The following is a 21768-nucleotide window of genomic DNA, read 5'->3' on the forward strand; positions in this document are numbered from 1 at the left end:
GGAATGTGTGCCGGGGAATCCCAACTCCCGGCGTCAAGGGATTAAAAGCAATAAAAGCAATAATTTCACTAAAGTTCTTTTGTGTAACACTTGGTCTTTTTTCCCCCCAATGTTTTAGTCATTGAGAAGGTCAAAACGAAATTCAGACTCTACGGAGTTGGCAGCACAGATGAATGAAAGTGTTGATGTCATGGATGTCATCGCTATTTGCTGTCCAAAGTACAAAGACCGACCACAAATTGCAAGAGTAGTACAGAAAACCAGCAATGGCTTCAGTGTTCAGTGGATGGCAGGCTCCTACAGTGGCTCCTGGACTGAGGCTAAGCGCCGTGATGGCCGCAAACTGGTGCCTTGGGTAGACACTATTAAAGAGTCAGACATTATTTACAAAAAAATTGCTCTAACGAGTGCTAATAAGCTGACTAATAAAGTTGTGCAGACTTTACGATCGCTGTATGCCGCCAAGGATGGAACTTCCAGCTAATGAATTTGTACATGCAGCCAAATTTACAGGAATTGAAATAACAGAAAAACTTGAAATATCAACTTTCTGGCAAAAAAAAAATCAGTTAAATGAAGAGTAAGAATGGAACCTGGGACGCGGGGAAAAAAGAAGGAAATGTTTGGTAAACATTTTTGTGGGAGCTTCCTTCGCTGTTGTGCAGCAGAAACTTCTCAGTTCATTTTTACTCCCACTGTATTATAGTTTAACAAAAAAATTGTTTATATCTTGAAAAAAAACCTTTCTGTTTAAAAAAAATAAACAAGTGAATGTTGGAAATTAGTCTGTTAATGTTCTTAATAAAGTGTTCTTGGAGTTTAACCTAGCAGCGGATGGCTTTCTTTAGCTTAGCCCAGTTTCCAGGAAAGCATTGTTTTTCCAGGCTGTAAAGTGGCAGAATCTCCTGGATATATAATTTATTCTGTTGAAAAAAAAAAAAAAAAGAAAAAAAAGCATGCAGTATCTATGACCTATCTGCAGGAGGAGTTTTTGTAAATGTAGATTTTGATGTATTAGGTCACCCTGAAATAATACAAGAAAAGGGATCCCCAGCAAATCTGGTGGAACGAATACTGCAATAAATTTTTTTACTTCTCTTTGTTACTTGTCTGTTTCGATTTGAATTTCTTATTGTAAAGATCTGTTTAAATCCATTTATATTATTTTGCAGTCTTTTATGTAAAATTTACTATTATCAGTGGTTTTCAAAACAAGACATAAAATATTGTTTATACAGTTTGTATAGGCTGACTTCTGAATAATTGGTATCTTTTTATTTTTATCCCTAGAAGGGTGTAAACACAAGTTAACTCCAGGGTTTTATTGTATCCTGCAATATTTAGTATTAACTATATGATTTAGCACTGTGCCAAACACATTTTCAAGAGTACATTTTGATATAAAAAGAAACTATAGTTTATTCCTTGTATGCTTCAATTTCTTTCTAATGCTGTCCAAGTGGTAATTTATGATAGTTCAGATCTGGGGAAGGCTGAATGATTCTTCTGCTTGGGCGAACTGGCCACGTATGCATTTCTCTGGGTCAATGTAGAGAGGCTTGTGTCAAGAGGAGCTAGCCACCAGTGTCAGAGGAGTGAATGGGTGTGAGTCTGGGCAATTACACTACATTCCTTCACAGATCAGTTTTTTAAGAAAGTGTTTGTATATTAGGCTAATTTTTTTACTAATTGGAAGATGTTTTCACATTTTGTAAATTGAAAAAATGCTATTGAAATCTTCCAGAAGTATTTGCTTCAACTGCCTTGCCACAACCTTTCAAAAGCAGTTTGTCTTCCTAGAGAGCAGCATATTTGCAAACAGGAAAAAAAAATCTAAAAACAGCTAAACTTTTTTGGAGTCTATTAAACCCTGGTGTCTTTTCAAATGTATTTATCAAAAACAGGTATCCCTCAACATAGTTATTTTTCTATTACGTTTTGTTTCTTTTAAAAATTTAATATATTGTAGGGGGCTGGTTTTATGAAACTTAACTTGCAGAATTCTAAGACATTATTCAATTTGTGAGGCACAGTAACAGTATTTCAAACTACTGATATGTTAAAAAACCCAAACAACCCATTAAACAAATTATTAATAACTCCTCAGAATCCAGTTAGTAAATTGTTGGGGAATGCCTTTTTGTTGTTTCACGACTGGAATTTTTCTGAACAGAAGTTATTTAGCACCTCTTTGTTAGATATTGTTGGTAGTATTCTCTTCACCATACAAAAAGCCACCTCTTGGGCTAAGATCAGTATAGTTAAAGGAGGGAGAAGTAGGAGAAGCAGGAGTCAGTCCTCTGCAGCTCTGGAAACAGGACATTTTTGTAGCAAACAATGAAGGACTCTATTTCTCAGGGCCAAGCACAGCCTTACACTGGCAAACTCATACTTGGAGACTAGAGGGGTTGTATGACATCTCAGATGTTACTGATAAGCAGAGTTGAAAATACTTCGCCAAGAAGCTCCCAAATGATAAATCCAAGGATTTCACACAGTTGCAGTTGGCTGTTAGTAATTTCTGATGCAATTATATTAAAGCATCTTATTTTTAATAGGTAATAAAAATATCTCCGGGTTAATTTCATGTGGCTTTTCCAGTAGCAAAGATGGGGGCTTATTTCAATTTGCTTGGTATTTATTGGAATAAAATTATCAGAAAGAAGTTATAATTAAACAGTATAAACCTGAAGTCTAAAGTTGTTTTAGTTGAGGGGATTTAGACCATTACTATATTGTATGTTATGCCAGTGGCATACATGCTCCTTGTTGGAATGTGATGGCTGTTACATAATTTACAGTTATGAAGTTGATTATAGATGATTAAATAAATTGAATATGATTCTTACTAGTTAAAGAGTTGAATTTTAGCCTCCCAAAGTACACAGAGTAATACTTAGTCTGGTTTTGCCCATCACAAATACTCTGGTTACTGGCTGTGAACGGAAAAGGTGGCAGTGCCCTGTTTTGGGGAAGAAACTCCTGTTTGCTGTGTGAGACTGGGGCTGGTGGTTCTGTGCAGCAGGGGGTCAGTGCCCGGTCTCAGCACCAGTGGCATCAGTGCAGGGCTCCACCTCTGAGCAGCAGCTGCAGTTGCACCAACATGAGCCACGTCAGCAGCAGCAGCACACACCAAGATAAGAATTTCTCTACATGAGAAAGTGTTTGGTTTTGTTTTGTTTATTCTTTAAGTGCTGCAGTGCAGTAATTGATCCAGTGACACAATTTTACTCCTTTGTATTCACATAGCTTTGTAGTATTTTTTCACTGTATGGCTATAGATTTTTACATATATAAGATTATTGAATTTTTTATTCTTCCTGCTTTCTCCCTTTGAGTACAGGATCCGTACGTGGACCTTGTTGCAGTAGCTTACCTGCAAAGGGGTATTGTCAAGCTTTTAGAATTAACACTAGCCATATTGTACTTTTTAAGAAAACACAGACACTTCCACAATCTAAATAAGAACAAAGTGATTATTTTTAATCTTCCACTTCATACTGTAAAATTGCAGAATAATTCTTGAATAATTTCAAGATCACAATAGTTTTTGACAGAAGTGTAATTATAGGTATTTTTTTAAATGATTCAGTAACATCCTTTTGTATTTTTGAGGTTCTTTATTGCTTATATTAACAACTGTAATGTGTACAAAAGTAGTCATGGGAAATATTCAGCTTAAGTATTTTAGTGAGGTATGGCCATTAAAAAAAAAAGGTATTTAAAATTTTAAAATTTGAGTCAAACTTTAATCTTTGTTTTGCTGTTGTGGTGTCACTAGTAAGAATATTGTTACTGTGGAATAATTAGGTTGTGCTAAACAGTAGCTGTAACATGAAGTACCTTGCAGCCCTAAAATAGTTCTTTAATGTGTTTGTGGCTCATGTCAAAAAAAAAAAATTTAATCAGGTCTGGCTCATCTGGTGGTAGTTCACAGCAGGACATTCTGCCAAATGCATGTGTTAATGATATTCCAGGGAAACGAACAGAAGAAGAGTTCAGCTGATCCTTTGCTTTGACTCCAAGCCCCAGGCAGATCTTAGTGACGCTGAATTCAGACAAACACCTTTGCTGTGCTTTCCTGTGTCCCCACACTCCTGAGCTCTCATGCCCTACACATAGCAGTGCTGTGTGCACAATTCCTATATCCCAGTGCACAATTCCTATATCCTAGTGTTCCTCCACTCACCAAAGAGCCACACCATGATCGTATGAGCGTTTCCATATCCTTCAGAGAATTTGTCATCTTATCGTTGAAGTTCTGAGTTGTAATGGGTGAGTTCTTAATGTAAGTAGCAAGTTTTTAGATCTCATGGTTCCTTGACTAAATATTAAAGTGTTACTGTTATATACAAATAAGTTCATAGTATTTTAATATTTCATTTATTTAAAATAAATGTTTTAAGAGTTCAGTCTGGACCCTTCCAAAATGAAACTTGAAAGTTTTTAATCCTAGAATGTGCACACACTTTATTGATCCCTTTTTCACTCTGCTCACAGTGCTCAAATTATGCCTGGGCACCTGTAAATCATCCAGGAAATGTATTTTTGGATTATTCTGGGAGACTTCTTGCCAGTCTGTGTTTCCCCATCAGACATCACTACATCATTTCTAATTTCTGCGTTACTGCCCACAGCTGCCCGGACTGTGAGGCCAGATACCCTCCAGACGCTCCTTGCCCTGCGGGCCGGTTCGGGCAGGGCGGGGCAGGGGAGGGTTTATCCTGCGGGGCCCTGAGCTGGCTCGGGCCACCAACACCAGCAGGGTGGCGGCCCAAGTGTGCGCTGTGCCCGTGGCAACCATCCCGGGGAGCGACTCCGTGCGCCGCAGCCACAGCAGGACGTCACCGCTGGCTGCGAGTCTGGCGCTGAGTGACCCGTGTCACTCGTCACTTCAGCGGCTTCTTCTTTAAAGCGGTCTGGCTGGGCTGCAAAGGAGCCTTTCTCCTTCACTGTTCTTTGCGCGGCTCTGTTGAAAGGCTCATATTTCTGTTTTGAAATAAGATCCTGCTTCCTAAAATCTGGAAAGGTGATTGATCTGATTTCACCCCCACTTGCCTGGGGACGGGCCATTAGCAGGTGCTGCAGCTGTGCCTGCAGTGCAGCCTCTGCCTCAGCAGCTGCAGTCGCAGCTCCGAGCTGTGTTGGGTCACTGCTGCTGCTGGCTGCACCTCACTCCCCACAGTCTGTCCACCACCTCACTTGCAATGCACTTCCTCCTTTCTCTTCTCTCAAGAGGGCTTCTGAATATGTTTTACCTATCCCTTATTTGTATTTCTCTTCCCAACTATAAAAGGCTACAAAATTTTCTGGAAACAGCCCCACTTTGTCACTACATGTAATTTATTTTGGAGAAACCATGCAGGGGGCCATCTGCTTTTCATTTTGATTTCACAATCACAGACTGAAGACTTACCTTTTCTTTGAGCCAGTCTTCTTTCAGTCTCATTCTGCATGTTTTGTTCTCTTGTTAGCACTCTTGATTGTACTTCTGTACTCCTTCACTGCACTTAAACTCCAGAAAGCCAGAAATGCATGTGTGAAGGGACACATTTTGTAGGTTTCCTGCTTAGACTAAATGTATTCTGTGAGCACAGGCAAAGTGTGATGAATGCTTGAGAAAATCTCTTTCTTATTTGTGAGAGCTTTTTTTATTTTGAATAGCCTCATGTGGAGGTGGATGTTCAGATTTAAGGTCAGCCTTGAACATGACCTGTGCATCTCCACTGACAAACTGCAGGACAAATTCACATAATACCGAGTTCTGGGTGATTTGGATCACTCCTCATCAAGACTTTTTATTTGCTGTCCTAAAGTGCTGCTGTTTCTCCACTCAAGAGAGAGAAAGAATCCCTTTCCTTCCCTTCGTGTTGAAATCCATATGAAATAATTGGTGTAGACGTTATTATTATGTCTGTGTTCAGCCTTCCAGCCATCCAGACCAAACTTTCCAGACCAGCCATGTACAGGCTTCTATACAGGGAGTGTTTTCCTTTGGATAACTGTTCCCAATTACAGGATCCTCCAGGGTTACTGGAAATTTTTCCTACCTTTGATTTTTAAGTCTTGGCTGGGAAACCCACTCTGGCCACTTCTTTAAATGTCATACTAGATACTGGTGGTAGGAGGGTGCACATAATTACAAGGCATGTATTACTCTTTGCGGGCCCTTTTCAAATTTAAGCACTTTTTGAACTTTCCTTCTATCTATTAGTTGTGTCTTTCTATATCAGAAAAAGAAAGAAGTCCTTCCCTTATTTTAGTGTATTTGAAAAAATTCCCAGGTGAGGCTCAGGGTTGTCTTCTGGTGCTTTACCTCCTGTGTGTTATCTCAAACTGACAAAATTATTTCAAATGCAAGTTTTACGGTGGTATTTATTGTTCAGATAGTAGCGAAGGTTTGTTCCTTTTTCCTACAAAATTTTACAAATTGTAGTGCAGATTAATCTTGTGTACACATTCCACTGCTACATGTAATTTCTTGGAGCCTATGTAGGATCCTTGAAATCCCACAGCTGAGGACACTTGCTTCCATCTTCAGAAGGTGTAAGTGTGGCTTTGAGGAGACAGGGAGCCCGAAAGGAAACTTCCCTTGTCTTCCCCTGCACCTTCCTCTTGAAACATAACGATTTCTGTTTCTTCACTGGCTGGGGATTTTAAAGACAAAACACAAATGCCAGCCCCATGCATCTTAATCTGTCTTTTCACAGAATTTGACATCTTGTTAGTAGTCTCTAAGTTTAAATATCTCAGCCAGAGTTCTGGCTTCGAGACGCTTCAGCTGGAGGTGCTCTTGTGTCAGCCAGGGGTAAGTACCATTGACTCCCTGAGAATATTAAAGGAGTCCCTGAGTCCCTTAATAATGAAGATTCATATTAAAGAACCAAAATAGTTGAAGTAGTATCTTACTTTTGTAGCTTTGTCTTTTTAATCTTATTTTAATTATTGTACTTCTTTGGGTTAAGTTGGTGTTGGGTGTTGTCTCCAATATCTCTTTTCAGGGTTTTTGTAGTTTTGCTTTTGCTTTTACTTCTACTTTTGCTTTGCTGTTGTTTTTTAAACTTCCTGCAAGGAAGTTTTTTCCTGAAATAAGTTCATTTTGACTTTTTAAAGCTTTCCAACAGAAAACACCACAGAAAACAAAGATCAAAACATATTAAAATGTAAAATGTGTGATGTACACAACACAGCCTCTATATATGATTTAATCCAAAGAAAATGATAATGTACTTAATCTGTGAAGCTTCCCTATCCTTCATTGAGATGGAAATGCCATCTATTAGAGTGCTAAAGGAAGTTCAGGTCTCTGAATGAGATTCCTAAAAGGCTGTGGCAGGGGCTGGTTGCCACAGCAACATCCCAGGGCAAGTGTCCATGGCAGCAGCCTCGGGCCATGGCTTGGAGCCAGAGCAGGGGCTGCCGCGGGCCGCTGCACCGCCAGCCCTGAGGAGCACCTGCCAAGGCGTCCTGCAGGGAATGACAGCAGCAGGCATCCTGCTGCCACCCTGACTGAGCAGTACTCCTGCCTCAGCTACAGAGCTGACAGAGAGTCACCAACTCAAACACAGCTGAGAAACCTCTGCGTCATCCTGTACCTAGTGCGCAATATGCACGTGCAGATGTACAGATGTGCAGATTTAAAACTGCAAAGAAAATTTGTACTTTCATATGTTTTTGTGTAAGGAAGGAAATAGGAGTTCAATGTTTAAAATTAAAGGTTTCTTACATAGTGACTGTGGTAAAAGATGCTAAGGAGCTGCTGGGGTAAATGACTCCCAGTGTAAAGTTCATCACTTTTCCCAGCATCTTGCCATTAATTGGCACTGTTCTCTCACTGCTTGGTTAACCTGGCATATCATTATCACAGCAGAGAAATTAATGAAATGGAGTGGAAAGAATGGGATGGGAATAAATAGACTAGAATAGAATAGAACAGAACAGAATAGCTGAACTGCAATGGTTGGAAGGGACCTACAACAATCATCTAATGCAACTGCCACTTCCAAAGACCTTTTTGCTAATCCAAAGAATTTTAGGACTGAACAAAGGTTAAAACCTATTGCTAATGGCACTGTCCAAATGCTTCCTGAATACTGACAGACTTGGGGCATCAACCACCCCTCCAGGATGCCTGTTCTTCTATGTGACCACCCAAGAACCTTGCGGTAAGGAAATGCTTCTTAGTATCCAGTCTGAACCTCTCCTGCTTCAGCTCTGAGCCATTCCCATGACTCCTGCCACTGGATGACAAGAGCTCAGCACCGCCCTGTGCCCTTCCCCTCTCATGAAGCTGCAGAGAGCAGCGAGGTCACACCTCAGCCTCCCTTTGTCCAAAGCGGACAAGCCCAAAGACTTCAGCTGCTCCTCCCAGGAGGTTCCAGCTCTGTTTCCCTCCTCAGGATGCACGGAAGGACCTTCCCATCCCTCCCCAGCTGCAGGGCCCAGCAGGCCCAGGAGAGGCGGCCCCGAGGCCGGGCCCAGCGGGCCCATCCCCTCCCTGGGCTGTGCCGTGCTCGGTGCTCTGGGCTGGGCTCTGTCCTGGGCCCATCCCCTCCCTGGGCTGTGCCGTGCTCGCTGCTCTGGGCTGGGCTCTGTCCTCGGGGCTGCTCACCCACCCTGAGCCACCCCTCTCCCACTTCACCCTGTGCCTGGTGTTACTCCTTCCCAGGTGCAGAATCCACCATTTGGACTTGACAAATTTCACCCCATTTGAGATTGCTCAGTGCTCCAATCTATCTACATCCCTCTGCAAAGCCTCTTGTCCTTCAAAGGAATCCACAGCACCTCCCAGTCTGGATCATCAGCAAACCTGCTACTGGTGCACTCACCTCTACCATCCAGACCACTGACAAACACATTGAGCAGGACACTGTACCTAAAAAACAAGGATTTTGTTTGTGTCTGGTGATGTTATTCTTCACTTTTCTTATTTTCCCAAAGAGACTACTTTGAAGATTGCCCATGCCAGCCACTAACCCAAAATTAAACAAAGTTATGCTTCTAAACATTTATTCTACACAAAGTGTAAACATACATATGCTTGGGAATGTAGAGTATTTTAGGAATCCTGGAAACTCCTGGAAAAGCAAGCCAAACGTGTCCTGGGCTGCATCCAGAGGCCCGTGGGCAGCAGGGCAGGGAGGGGATTCTGCCCCTCTGCTCTGCTCTGCTCAGACCCACCTGGAGCACTGCACCCAGAGCTGGGCTCCAGCACAGGAGGGACAGGGACCTGCTGCAGTGAGCCCAGGGGAGGGACACCAAGATGACTAAAGGGATGAAAAACCTCTGCTCCAAGGACAGTCAGAGAGGTGGGATTGTCCAGCCTGGAAAAGACAAAGCTCTGGGGGAACCTTAGAGCTCCTTCCAGTACCTGCAGGGGCCTCACAAGAAAGCTGGGGAAGGATTTTTTACAGGGTAGGTAGTGGTAGGACAAGGGACAATGGGTTTAAACTGAAAGATCAACTCAGGCTAGATATAGAGAAGAAAATTTTCTGTTGAAGATGGTGAGTCACTGGAACAGGTGAGAGGCTGTGATCAAAAAAACCAAAAACTAACAAACAGCTCCAAAAGGATGGTAAAAATGAGGAAGGCTGGATAAAGCAAGAAAAATTACCAACTTTTTCCTTTTCCAAAGTTTCAAGTTCTGCAATTTGGTATTTGAGGAAAATCTTAAGCCTTCAAATTTGAACATAAGCATTAACTTCTCTTTCAGCTTTTCAAGAGAAACTTCAGCCCTGAAAAATGAAGCAAGTAATTAGGCAATTAAACTATAAACCAGTCTAGATTAGTAAATACATATACAGTTGTATTTAGACTACCTTTACTAGGATATTAGAGAAGACTTTAAAATTTTGTTTGATCCTCATAACTTCCATGACAGCAGACCTCCTCAATGCTTTTTTAATGTCTCTTTCAAGATTTCTTTAATTTCAAATGACTACCTGCCTCTCTCAGAAAAAGACATTCTAAAGAGTTTCCTCCTCTTCAGGCCTAAAAGGGCCATCATAGAAGAGAAATTGCAAAGAAAAGTTTTTGAGTCCATGGAAGCAGCTTGGTGAAGAGATCACTCTTGATGATCTTCTCACATGTCCCAAGTGTTTTTCTCACTGCTGTGGCTCTGCAGGAGCAGCTCTGCCTGCCCAGGCTCTGCTGCTGTCAGAGCTCTGGCAAAGTGTGAGTTCAGTGCTGTCATCCTGACTGGGAGGTCTTTGAACTGCCTCCCTGCCCTTGTGTTAATGATTAGTGATGCTGTGGATGTGGAGCCACATCAAGAAAGTATTTCCTTTACCACTGTTAAAATGAAATGGATGACAGCTTTCTCTTCCTTCTCACAGATGGCTGTGAGATAGGCTGTGGCATAACGAGATTTCCACACTTGGCTAAACCAGTATTTTTCACAGTATTTTTCCACCAGAAACAGAAAGTGTTTCCTGATGATTTGTTTGCTGCCACTCTGAAGAAGCACAGTATTACACTTTGGGCACCAAAGTCAAAGTCACAGTTCCCTGCTTCGATTGGCTCTTTGAAGGCACTGGCCCCATTCATTTCTGACTATTTGTACCTCTTTCTATCAGTCACTCAAACTCTTCTAAGATTTCTCAAAACTACTGCACTGCTGGAACCAGGGCACAGGGAATATTTCTCTGCCTGCTCTGAGAGGTCCTGGCCCCCAGGGAAGCACCGCCTTTGACCTTCGTCCATGGAGAAGGCTTCCAAGACTTTGGGAAAGACTAGTCTACAAATGTATAAAACAGATAATAGGGAAAAGTTTAGTCACAGGGTGAGAAATTTAGAGTTTTGGCATTTTAGTATGGAAGTAGATAGAAGACAAGATTGAGGATCCTGCTTGAGGATAAAACAGCTTTAAAAGACCTTGAAACTGTACATCTTGTGACCATTTTTACTGTACTTTCTCACGCACTAAGTCTGCTGCAGACAGCATGTCAAACTTCTGATAAGACAAAAATAAACAGCAACCTGAAAAAAGTCCCATGCATCTCTCAATTCTGACACAGAACTGTTAAAAAGAGGCTTTCCCCAGCAGAGGAGCATCTGGAGCCCAACAAGGGTACACCTGCACTGCACAAGCAGGCTGGGTTTAAAATATGAGGACAGTGCACATACAGTCCTAGTGGTACACAGCAATAATTAATACTGCTATATGTGTAAATCATTTATAGCAGAAACAAATAAAATCACTTTTATTATACCAGTTTATCACAACCCTTAAGTTACAAAAATAATTTCATAATAATGTTAAATATTAAATACAAAAGTAAAACAGTTGTATACTGCTGTTAAAATAAAATAACATTTTTTGGTGTTTTATATATGTTTCTATGTAAAGCAGCTGACCCAGATCTGTTTAAGACAGATCAGTGGGTCAGCCTTTACCAACTACATTTAGTTCTTCTTGACCTGAAGATATATGGAAGCAAAACTACATTTTTAGGAATTCACCTTCATCTAGGCAAGGTTGGAAACAGCTAGAGTTTCCATGCTGCTTAAGAAGGAAACCAATGCAGGCCTCAATCCATTTTAAGTAGAACAATTACTAATTTTAAAAAAACAAAACCCAAACACCAACAACTATTTGGAAGAGCACAGTGGCTGAGAACTATTCACGTGTCTTCCACGTCTGCTATCATAGCCTCAACTGCATTCCAGTCCAGCTTGCTGAGGATGCTCCCTGTGCTTTCAGAAACACTGTCGTTGTTGATGCTGCTGAGAGGAGAGAAACTCGTGCCGTGCACTGCAGAGGCCTGTTGGGGGAAGAGAAGATGAACTGAACATTGTGCTTCATTTGTGGACAGCAGAAATGATCCCACTCTTTTGAAACGTGCCCAAATCCAGTTATGTGTCTGATAAGTCTGCCAGAAATGCAATCTATTTTCCTGTTAATGCCCTCACACTGGTGTCTGTTGCCTGGGTGGACAAATGCACCTTTACAGTTGTCAAAAAAACATTGAATTTCAAGGCTCACAAGAATGACTGCAATTGTAAAAACAAAATAACATGGTTCTGCTGAAGCCCCACCATTCATGCCCCTCTGTATCTATCTCACCCACCTATTTTGAACAGAGAACCCCATTTTAAATAAAGCAGAAGTAAACAAAGTGTTAAGCGGCAATTATCAAAGAGTTTATAGAATAAGTAGGTACTCTACCTGGAACATGGAGTCATGAGTATCTTGAAGTATTCTTTGGATATCATCAGGCACAGTCCAAGGACTCACCACATCTCGATCAGTGTCAGGATCAACACCTTCTGTCTGAACTGCAGTGGCAACTTGAGGAGGCTTTTGTGTTGAGCCTCTGCTGACTCTGCACTCAGCAGCTGAGGAGAAAACATGCCAACCACAGCCCTGTAACACTTCCTGCACTTTTCATCTCAATCTCTTGAAACTCCTTCTAGAAGCCTCACAGGTTCTAGGAAATGAACCTGTGCATAAATCCATGTGAAAACAGTGAGCTCTGTTATCTAGAACTGATGTGGGTTTATGGTGAGAAAAGGCTCCTGGCTCCTTCCAGCCTCCTGCTCTGAACTGCTTTCCCAGGGCAGAACACAAAGTGGAACAGGACTATACACGGTGCCTACTGCACCCAGGCTCTGTGGTGCCGTCCACCACAAAACACACATTGCTTCCTTGTTTAGCAGAGGACTAAACTAAATAAATTCTGAATTTGTGCCTCTTCAGAAGACATGGAACTTTGATGAAACTCTTAGCAGTGATATGATATACTGGAAAAACAGATACAAGAAAGTGTGAAGAAATCAGAGAAAGATCAGACTGAATAGAGAGTTTAAAAAGTGAATATATGGAATGGAGAAAAATGACTTTTCCACATGAGTAGAGGTGTTTCAGGAAATGTGCCTTTCTGCTTATTATTACTTCTCTCAATTTCCTATACTGCCAAGTCAAATACAATGACCTTTGACTGTCCAAATTATGCCAATAGTATAATTCTGGTGTAAGGCAGAATAGAATCAGGCCACAGCATTTTCTAAGTCCAGACTGATTCACTTTTCATTCTTTGATCAGAAATTCTGCTCCTATTAACAAGTACTGTCTCTGCTAAATAATTTGATTAGAAACAATCTTTTGTGGATCTAGACCTACAAAGGCATGGGAAAAAGTACCACTAAAATCCAAAGGGGATTTTTTGTTAAGCTTTAGTCAAATTTTTCCATTATGACAAAATGATATATTAGATGGATATTGTACAGAGGGATAACAAAGACAATTCATATTTTAAGGAGCTCAGAGATCAGCAGCATAGGAAGGAAAGGGAGTGGCATAATTCTTGTGTCCTGGTCTGCTAAGTAACTTTCTCTCTGTGGGTTTGAATCGAAAGATAAAAGACTTCACCCCTTGTGATTCATAACATGTATTTCAGGAATTCACCAAAATCTAGCACACTTATTTCAGTAATCTTGAAACTCACCTGGCTAAAACTGTTCAAAAGGTGAACAGAGGTGATTAAAATATTTCACAAGTTTCTAGTTAAGAGGATTTTTAAGTGGGGAAAAAAGAATGAAGTTTATTCTTCTAAACAAATGCTGTATCTGCATCTTATTCCCCCCTGTATTATCTAGCACTATGTCATTGCTCTGTTTAACTTACAGTGTCTGGACTTAACAGGACCATTTGTAGCATTTCTCAGTCTTCTTCTGGAGGTACTTTTCTGAAGGAGCATACAGGCATTTCCTGTAGAGACAAAGTAAGCATTTCCTTTTTTAAATGCAGATCAAATATACACAAAGATTATTAGAAATTTTTATCTACAAGTTTGCTACCTGGATTACACAGCACTCTTGCTATGGCAATTTAAACTAGTTTGGATTTAAAGAGAAGTGATAAGAAAAGGTAACTCTCATAATTTAGCAAAACAATAGCAGCAGAATTGCAAAAGTCTCAGGACAGGAAACATCCACTATTATAAATCTGATTTTTACATATATGTCCCTTAAAAAATCCAGCAGTCACCTGAAGATCCTCTTCAGTATGTGCCTTCATAAAAAAAGCTCTGTTCTTACCCCTGGACTGTGTTAGAGCAAGAGCTGGGGTGAAACGTTGCACTTTTTGACCAAAACCAGGTTTGGCAGCAGTTCTGCTTCTTTCTGCCAGAACAGGACTGTTCAGATGCCCACTACAACGAGACAAAAGGACCAATGCAACAAATCTTAAATACTTGCTACTGTGTACCACACACCATTCCTCCACACAACTCAGACCTGACAGGGCATATTCAGAAGAGACGTAAAAGCCAGAGAAATCACAGTCACCCCACCTAGCTGAGGACCAGCATCACACACTGCTTGTGGGGCCAGTAAGCCTCACCAGAATTAGAAACTGCTGCAATCACACTAAAGACACATCAAACTGGCTTTACAGAGAGCCACTTTAGGTCAGGTCCAGAAATACTTTTCAGTTAGTAGCTCCTGCCACTCCTAAGTGGATTCCTGCATGATGTTCCTTAGCATGTCTGATTCTGGTTGGGCTGATGCACTTAAATTTCCCTTGGACAACACCAGCAGGCTCTGCACAGCACTAACTACATTCAGTTTAATGTTGTATGTTGGAACTGTAACCAAAAAAGGTACTGTACTGAAAAAGAGAAGCAGAAATATTAAATTACAGGACTACCCTGTAACTTTGTAAGTACAAAGTTCTCCCTATTATTCTAAAAAGCATAAAATTATATATATAAGAAAAATTACAATGCAATATACACCTGTATTACATATATACACATGTAGCATTAATGCCATCAAACTGAGTAGATGCATCAGTTCATAATACTCCGATACCCTCATCTCCTCAAAAGGCAATAAGCAAGGTGCAAAAGTAAGGACAAGTAAAATCCTAAATAATAAAAAATTAACAAGAAAGAGAACAAGTCTAGAGTTTGCACATCAGAATTTTTATTTGCTTCTTGCTTGTTGTTAGATGCTCTTCAGGTCTATATTGCTGGTTATAGTCCAGTGGAACTCATGGAATCATTAAGGTTGTAGAGGACCTCCAAGATCAAGTATAACCTTTGATGGGATTACAAGCCTGTGGCATTCACATTCTCTGAAAAAATCCCTTCGCCCAGAATTTTTCTCCTAGGAAGCGGAGAGGCCTCAGAGAAAAAGGAAAAAAATAATTATCTCATTTGCTTCTCCTGCATTGTGGTCACATGTGGAATGTATTTGCAGATTGTTTACCCACAGGTGATTGTTTCATTGGCTTCTGCTGTGAGTTATTTTGACTCATTGGCCAATCAGTGCCAGGCTGTGTCAAGCTCTCTCTCTGGAGAGAGTCACGAGTTTTAATTATCTTTTTAGCCTTCTGTAAGTATCCTTTCTGTATTCTTTAGTGTAGTATAGCATAGTATAGTATTCTTTAATATAATATAGTATAATAAAGTAATAAATTAGCCTTCTAAGAATGTGGATTCAGATGCATCATTCCTGCCTGCCACAGGGGTTGCTTGCAAATACAATACAGGCCTGTCAACCAGACCCTGGCACTGAGTGCCATGTCCAGGGATGGTGACTCCACCATCTCCCTGGGCAGCCTGTTCCAGCGTTTAGCCACCCTTACTGTAAAGGAACTGATGTTGAGTAGAATGGGTTAGGACACTGATTACTGCCCAGCTCCTGAGTTGGCCTATTCAGCGCTTCAAAAAGCATTTTTAAGGCTCCCTCCAAGATTTGCAGTAGAGATTTTAACAAGCCTGGAACAGGGACTTGAGAATCCTCTGATCCAGAAAAATTGTATCTTTGATTCCACCAGCATATGACTTTTCTCCCAAGCTATTCCTGTCTAAACTTGCTACAATATTTGGAGGGTATTACAGACACTAGTAGAACAGAGCAGGTTTAATGCTTAGAGTGTTACCCTGTACTAGATGCCACCTTCCTCCTTCTGTAAGCTTGAGCTGATCTTGTGCTGGACAACATCCTGTGATCACTTGCTGGTGATGCCACTGTTTCAGATAACATTTCATTCATCAGAGAAAGTGCCTGTGAGACTCTGATTCTGTGATGCTCAGACAACAGGGCTCTGCAGAGAAATAGTATTACACATTACCTCATGCTGTCCCTCATTTCACTACAGTGAGTTCTGTAAGGACACATGAAAAACATTTTTACAAGATTTCACAGAAAATATACTAAGCCTTTTAAGATCATCAGCAAAAAGTTAGAACATTTCTTACCGAAGGCTTTGAGAAAATGAATGAATAAATGTTGGAGAAAGAAAACAAACAATAATATTTGGAAAGCAACAAATACAGTCAAAGGATAAAAATGTTCAGAGTTTTCCTAAATGGTAAAGAAAACATGAATTATTTATGCTTTTGGTTGAAATTTCATTAATATCTGAAGTTTCATAAGCAATATAGTTGAAACAACCTCTACATCTTCCTCAGGACTGGAAAACTAATATAAAAATAAGGATTTAAAAGCAACTTACTTGTCTTTTTCTTCTTTTTTCTTCTGGAAGACTCTAATATCCTTTGAAGTAGGATTATGATGCTGTTTAAGAAAGTATAAAAATCTTTAAATAATTATGTACTCTGGTCTCATTCCAGTCTCTCACTCTCAAAATGTACTTACTTACTTGAAAATTACTGCTTAAGAAACTCTTCAGAAAAAAAAGAACAATATGACAGCATATGGCCCTACCAGGAAATTCAAGTAAGATTGTGTCTATAATTTTCCATTCTAAAAAAATACACTGATATTCTGCAGTCCATACCTCATATGCTTAAAATACTAACATTCTTAAGGAGACGCCCTCACAGTCAAGCTCAAAGTTTCAAATGGCCTCACCTCCAGTTTCCTAAAATTCAGTAGTGCTCCTAATAACTGATATATAAAACAGGACAAGGTTGTACTTTGGCCTGTGTTTGCTAGAGTACAATTTGAAGTCTTTAATTCTTCTTAAAAAGAAAAAAATCCAAAACAAACCCAAACCATCCACTGAAAGCACAGAATCCCTCCAGTAATAATTTCAGGAGAAAAGCCCATAGCAAAAGCATCAAGTGTATATTAATGGGCTGACAACACAGGAAAGGGAGACAAGCAGGACCCATTTTTCTTAAATCACTTCTCTCCACACATGCGCAGAAGACCACCCCAGTTTAATTGTTTAATCTTTTAGGGGAAATACTTTATTTCACATAGATCTTTTTCTCAAAGTGAATACAATTGCACTATTTAGTCACAGGGAACTTGTGTATGTTACATATTTGCAGCTTGGGAGTTAAAACAATTAGAGCTTCAGCCTGCAAGTATTTACAGCATATCCTGAATTCAACAAGTAGAAAGTATAGGAATAGATTTGGTGTTGCTAGGTCTCATCTCCTGTAATTCAAAAGCTTCCTGTGAAGGCATCCAGATGGCAAATGCATATTTTAAGAGTAAATACTGATTGGAAAATGTCTTCTGAACTGCTTTTGTGTGGTTTTTCAAAAATTTTCTATTATGTCCAGCACAGGAAAATTTCCAGATAAGGCCATAAATGTGTTTTTGCTAATAAAGTTAAAATGTACAAAATTCTGGGAGTGGACTGTTCATTGAAATCAGCCCTCAACAAAATATTTTGTAAGATACTTGACATATATGGCATATTCTAGCATCTCTGCTGACCCCTTATGATTTTTGCATGCACCCCTGTGTGGGTGAATGACAGTGACAGCTGCCCTCAGTATCCTGCCATGTTTGTAAAGGATGCTGGCATCTGAACGCTGCTTTTTAAATTCTCTGGGAGGGGTTCGGGAAGATGAAACAAAGTGTAAACACATCTTAAGAACTGTTGCAGCTGTCACTCCCTGGAAAACACATCCTTCATCAGTGAATGTTGCAGCTGTATCCCTCACAGTCAAGGGCTGCCTGCATCCCTTTGTAACAGCCACCTGCAGCCAGTGATCACCACTGCAGCCTGTGAAGAACACTGGTGTATTTACTTACCTGGCACAACTATGGCCAGCTCCAGCAAAATAAAATCATACATGTAGAAACCCTACATTACAATAGGAAAAAAACCCTACCACTCCCAGCCTTTATATTATCTAACCTGAATAATCAACACTTGTATAATAAGTAACAGTTACTCTTCAATACACCTGTTATTCTTACCACATTCTTTCTCAGGTTGAATGGATGGTGTTCTTTTTGTCTTTGTTCATCTAGTTTCTTCAAATATTCTCTCATTCTTTCCTTTTGCTTTCTTTTCATCCATGTTTGGATCTCTTTCCTTTCCTTTTCTGTTCTTTGAGAATGCCCAGAAGCAGAATCAAGAACCCTGAGGGCAGATGTAAACAGGAAATAATATAGCACATCCTGTAAATTGCAAACCACGGCAACTACATGATATAACATGTAGACATGTGTGTTAAAATTCTGACACAGCTGGAAGCATAAGTAATGAACAAGATGGGAAATTTTCTTTTGTAAACTTTTACTAAATAAAATCCTGGTAAACAAGTAATTTCCAAGACATCTCCTAAAACTTTTCTTTTACTTTTCAGCTATATTCAGATAATAGAATTAGAGCTTAAACTGGTGGGAACTGTGTCAGCAATACAGCAGACTGGTGACCTGAACAGCTATATTTTTTTGCCTTGTCAGCAACTGATATCACAAACTGCAGCTGGAAACAGCTGTCATTTTGACCTCTCTCAGGAAAGAACACAGCTGATTTTATAACTGACAGTCAGGGAGGTGAGCATGACAAGCAGGAATCTGGGGTTCAGAGTTTCTGAAGCTGCTGTGCCACTGGCAGGAAATTTCTGTTCTGTCTTTCAGAAATGCTTTAAAAGACTTTTGAAAAGATCCGAAGGTCTGAACTGAATCTGCTGTATAAAACCAGTTCTGCTGTACTGAGCAGAAGAAGGAACAAGCAAATGAGAAGGAAAAAATTTCAAAAGCAGAATACTAGAAAACAACCAGTACATTTGACAATAATGACCTGTAGATTTGTGGTGATTACAAGCTCTAATACTAGTCCCATTAACACCAAATCACATACATGCTTCCATTGTTTACAGGGTGTGAACCACAAGAATAACCAGGGTTAAAATGATTTAAGCAAAACACAACAAAAACCAGCCATGACATTACCTAAAGGTTTTCATAGCCTGTGTTCTTGCAAAGCCCAGCTCCAGCAGAGAGGTGTCACTTTCTATGACACGATCATTCCCAATGTCAGTAACATCACTTGGACCAGCAATTTGCAGAGGATCTTCTAAAGAGCTTGATGTTAGGCAGGGGAAAAAAAAAAGCTGTTATTAAATGAATGTAGAACATTCCTGTAAAAACAACAAGTTAAACCTCTTCTTTTCATACTTAAAACACTAACATCCAGGTTGTTTTACGCAGAGCCTTTGGACTGAATATTCTTTCCCCACATCTCCACTGGGTTAGTACACTTGAGTCAGCTTTGATGAGGGGACATAAGGAGCAAGACCTGATTATCCCAAGAGAGGGACAATCCAGAACTGAAATGCTTGAGCTCTGCTGTGGTGTGTCAACATGGCTGGAAACTGTGCTACCAGTTTCAATGTTACCCAAATCTCAATGACCTTCTGAGCAAGAATCAGTGTCAGTGAGAGAAGAGCTTCACCTATATTCTCCCCAATTCTTTCCTCTCTTTCAATCAGTTGCTCCCAGTAAAAAACAAATCTCATCATTTAGGACTACAAGCTATCAGTGTCTGCTATGGGTGTCTCACACCAATACTCCACCTTACGTAATTCCTTCCTAATCTACTTCAGTCACAACCAGTTCCACTTAAAATACTAGAAAAATAGGATACACCATTCAGTTCACTGCTATACTTCAAGCAAAGCAATAAAGATGAGTAATGGAGCAGAATGACTGGGAAGAAAGGAAACCAGCTACTCTTTTCTACTGGATTCAGAAGACTAACAGTAGCTAAAAGTAAAAATATGTATTTTGGACCATTTTATTTAATGCACGTGCTCTTCCCAGTTTTGAAATCTTCCATCTGTTGCTTTAAACTTTTCACACAGTAAGACTTAAAAAAAACTTCTGATGATAGCTAGCCTTCATGGAAAACTACCCACAGCAGTTGCATGTATTTTGCTGAAAGAGTGGTTTGCAAATAGCAGAAACAACGAATGCACACAGACAAGAGCACCATCTACATGAACAATTCCAGTACTTTTAATTAGAGAAGAACTTTGAATGCTTCTAGAGCTTTTGTGAGAAGTAAATCTAACAGGCACCACCAAAGTCAGAGTAAATGCCTGCAATTAGCTAACAAAAGGACTTTTATTAAGCTTGAACTTATACTTGATTTTTGTGAAGTGATGATTCCACCCTGACAGTCACATTTTTTGTAAACTGTCAATAACACCTCAAAATACATACCCAGAACATAGATCTCTGCATATGTGAGAACCTGAAACAGAAACACTCCTTGTTAGTAATATCTTTGCACTTGTACACAAACTAATCATACATATGTTAAACAGCCTGTGGGATAAAATACAGAAATATGGCAACCTCAATTGACATTTGACAGCTGACATTAAAAATAAATTAATATTGTACATAAGCTTAACAGCCTGTAAGACAACATGTCACTGACTGCCAGGTGAGCACAGAGGCTCCAGAGAGCATTAATTAACGGTTCCTGGCTTTGTGGGTATTTTGCGAAGAAGAGATCATCACTGTTGACAATCTTCTGCCATGACCAATTAACTGGAAATAGTCTGTTCCAATTAATTACACAGTGTTTTTGGAAAATTAATGATTGACACTTACTTGAGGAATCCAGGTACTCAGAAGAAGCTTGGAATTCAGAAGATGCAACTGAAGAGCAGTATGGCTGTCTTGGAAGGAAGAGCACTGCTTCCTCTCCTAAACTAATCTCTCCATCTCAAAAAATTATAGTTGTAACTTAGTATCACCTATAGTTTTCTTAGCATGGAAATAAAAACTTTATACTTAGAAAACTCTATTACTGTTTTCAAAACATAACTGGGCGTGTGTACTATTTGAGATTCACTTGTGCTGTATACAGACACAGGAACAATGCTTTAATACCTTTTAAGACAAATCTTAAAGTGGTGGCTATCAAATGCACATTCGCGTGTACCAAGCACATACCACTTCTGGAAGCCTGACTGCAAGCAATGCAGGCAATACACAGAGAAAACAATACAACTGCATTTTAACCTCAGGCAACAGGTTGCTTGCAGAATAATTTTTCATCCTCCTTTTAATGCTACTGCAGTCTTCATAAGAGCAAAAATCAATTTATCCTCAGTTTTCAAAATTATTAAACCTAACAAAATAATCTTTTAGGACAGAGACAGTAATAAATCAATTGATTTTGCTGATGTAGACTGGATTTAACAGAGAGATCACCCCTCTAGACACAGGTAGATGACAGAGATGATGAAGACAGCTTTTGGAGGAAGCTTTGAGTGTTCTGTGATATCATAGTCATTTATATTCACTAAGGTAAATAAATACAAATCAGCACAGTGATGGGTTTCAGAAACAGACCCTATAGCTGACTATTTTCTTTCAATGACAACGAATTTGAGTGCAAGTATGATTCAGTACTGACCTGTTTTCAAAGCTTAGTGATACTGTTATGTCATGTAACAAGCTCATTATCAGAGCACATCAGTGAAGCCACTCTAAATAATGCAATCTAGAAAGACTCATGCCTGACTTTAATGAGCTCATTCACATTATGTAACATTCTGTGTAACAGCCATGAGGAAGTACTACAGCACAAAG

At 39.9% G+C, this 21768-nt stretch overlaps 2 protein-coding genes and 1 long non-coding RNA gene across 13 annotated transcripts in view; 2 read left to right on the forward strand and 1 right to left on the reverse strand.

The window, feature by feature from the left end:
* Positions 1–1421, forward strand: part of NIPBL (NIPBL cohesin loading factor) — a 156753-nt gene extending 155332 nt beyond the window's left edge. For 4 of the 5 annotated variants that reach the window (XM_064404069.1, XM_064404074.1, XM_064404073.1 and 1 more), the window contains one exon: positions 119–1421. In XM_064404069.1, coding sequence (XP_064260139.1) covers positions 119–484 — 366 coding nt within the window. In that variant the 3' untranslated portion in view covers positions 485–1421. The remainder of the gene's footprint in view (positions 1–118) is intronic. The other variant, XM_064404072.1, reaches the window with a different exon arrangement.
* Positions 1422–4574: 3153 nt separating this feature from the next.
* On the forward strand, positions 4575–8163 carry LOC135290192 (uncharacterized). Its single transcript, XR_010352900.1, has 3 exons — positions 4575–5029; positions 6711–6808; positions 8101–8163. It is a non-coding gene; the product is annotated as an uncharacterized LOC135290192 (long non-coding RNA).
* Positions 8164–11173: 3010 nt separating this feature from the next.
* Positions 11174–21768, reverse strand: part of CPLANE1 (ciliogenesis and planar polarity effector complex subunit 1) — a 58358-nt gene continuing 47763 nt past the window's right edge. For 5 of the 7 annotated variants that reach the window (XM_064404065.1, XM_064404064.1, XM_064404063.1 and 2 more), the window contains 10 exons: positions 20782–20895; positions 20386–20416; positions 19114–19245; positions 18130–18295; positions 16463–16524; positions 15887–16051; positions 14038–14150; positions 13625–13708; positions 12167–12336; positions 11174–11762 (listed from right to left, as the gene is read on the reverse strand). In XM_064404065.1, coding sequence (XP_064260135.1) covers positions 11622–11762; positions 12167–12336; positions 13625–13708; positions 14038–14150; positions 15887–16051; positions 16463–16524; positions 18130–18295; positions 19114–19245; positions 20386–20416; positions 20782–20895 — 1178 coding nt within the window. In that variant the 3' untranslated portion in view covers positions 11174–11621. Of the gene's footprint in view, positions 11763–12166; positions 12337–13624; positions 13709–14037; positions 14151–14903; positions 15126–15886; positions 16052–16462; positions 16525–18129; positions 18296–19113; positions 19246–20385; positions 20417–20781; positions 20896–21768 lie in introns of those variants that run through there. The other 2 variants (XM_064404066.1, XM_064404068.1) reach the window with 2 other exon arrangements.

The sequence above is a fragment of the Passer domesticus genome, chromosome Z, assembly GCF_036417665.1.
Source record: "Passer domesticus isolate bPasDom1 chromosome Z, bPasDom1.hap1, whole genome shotgun sequence".
Lineage (NCBI taxonomy): Eukaryota > Metazoa > Chordata > Aves > Passeriformes > Passeridae > Passer > Passer domesticus.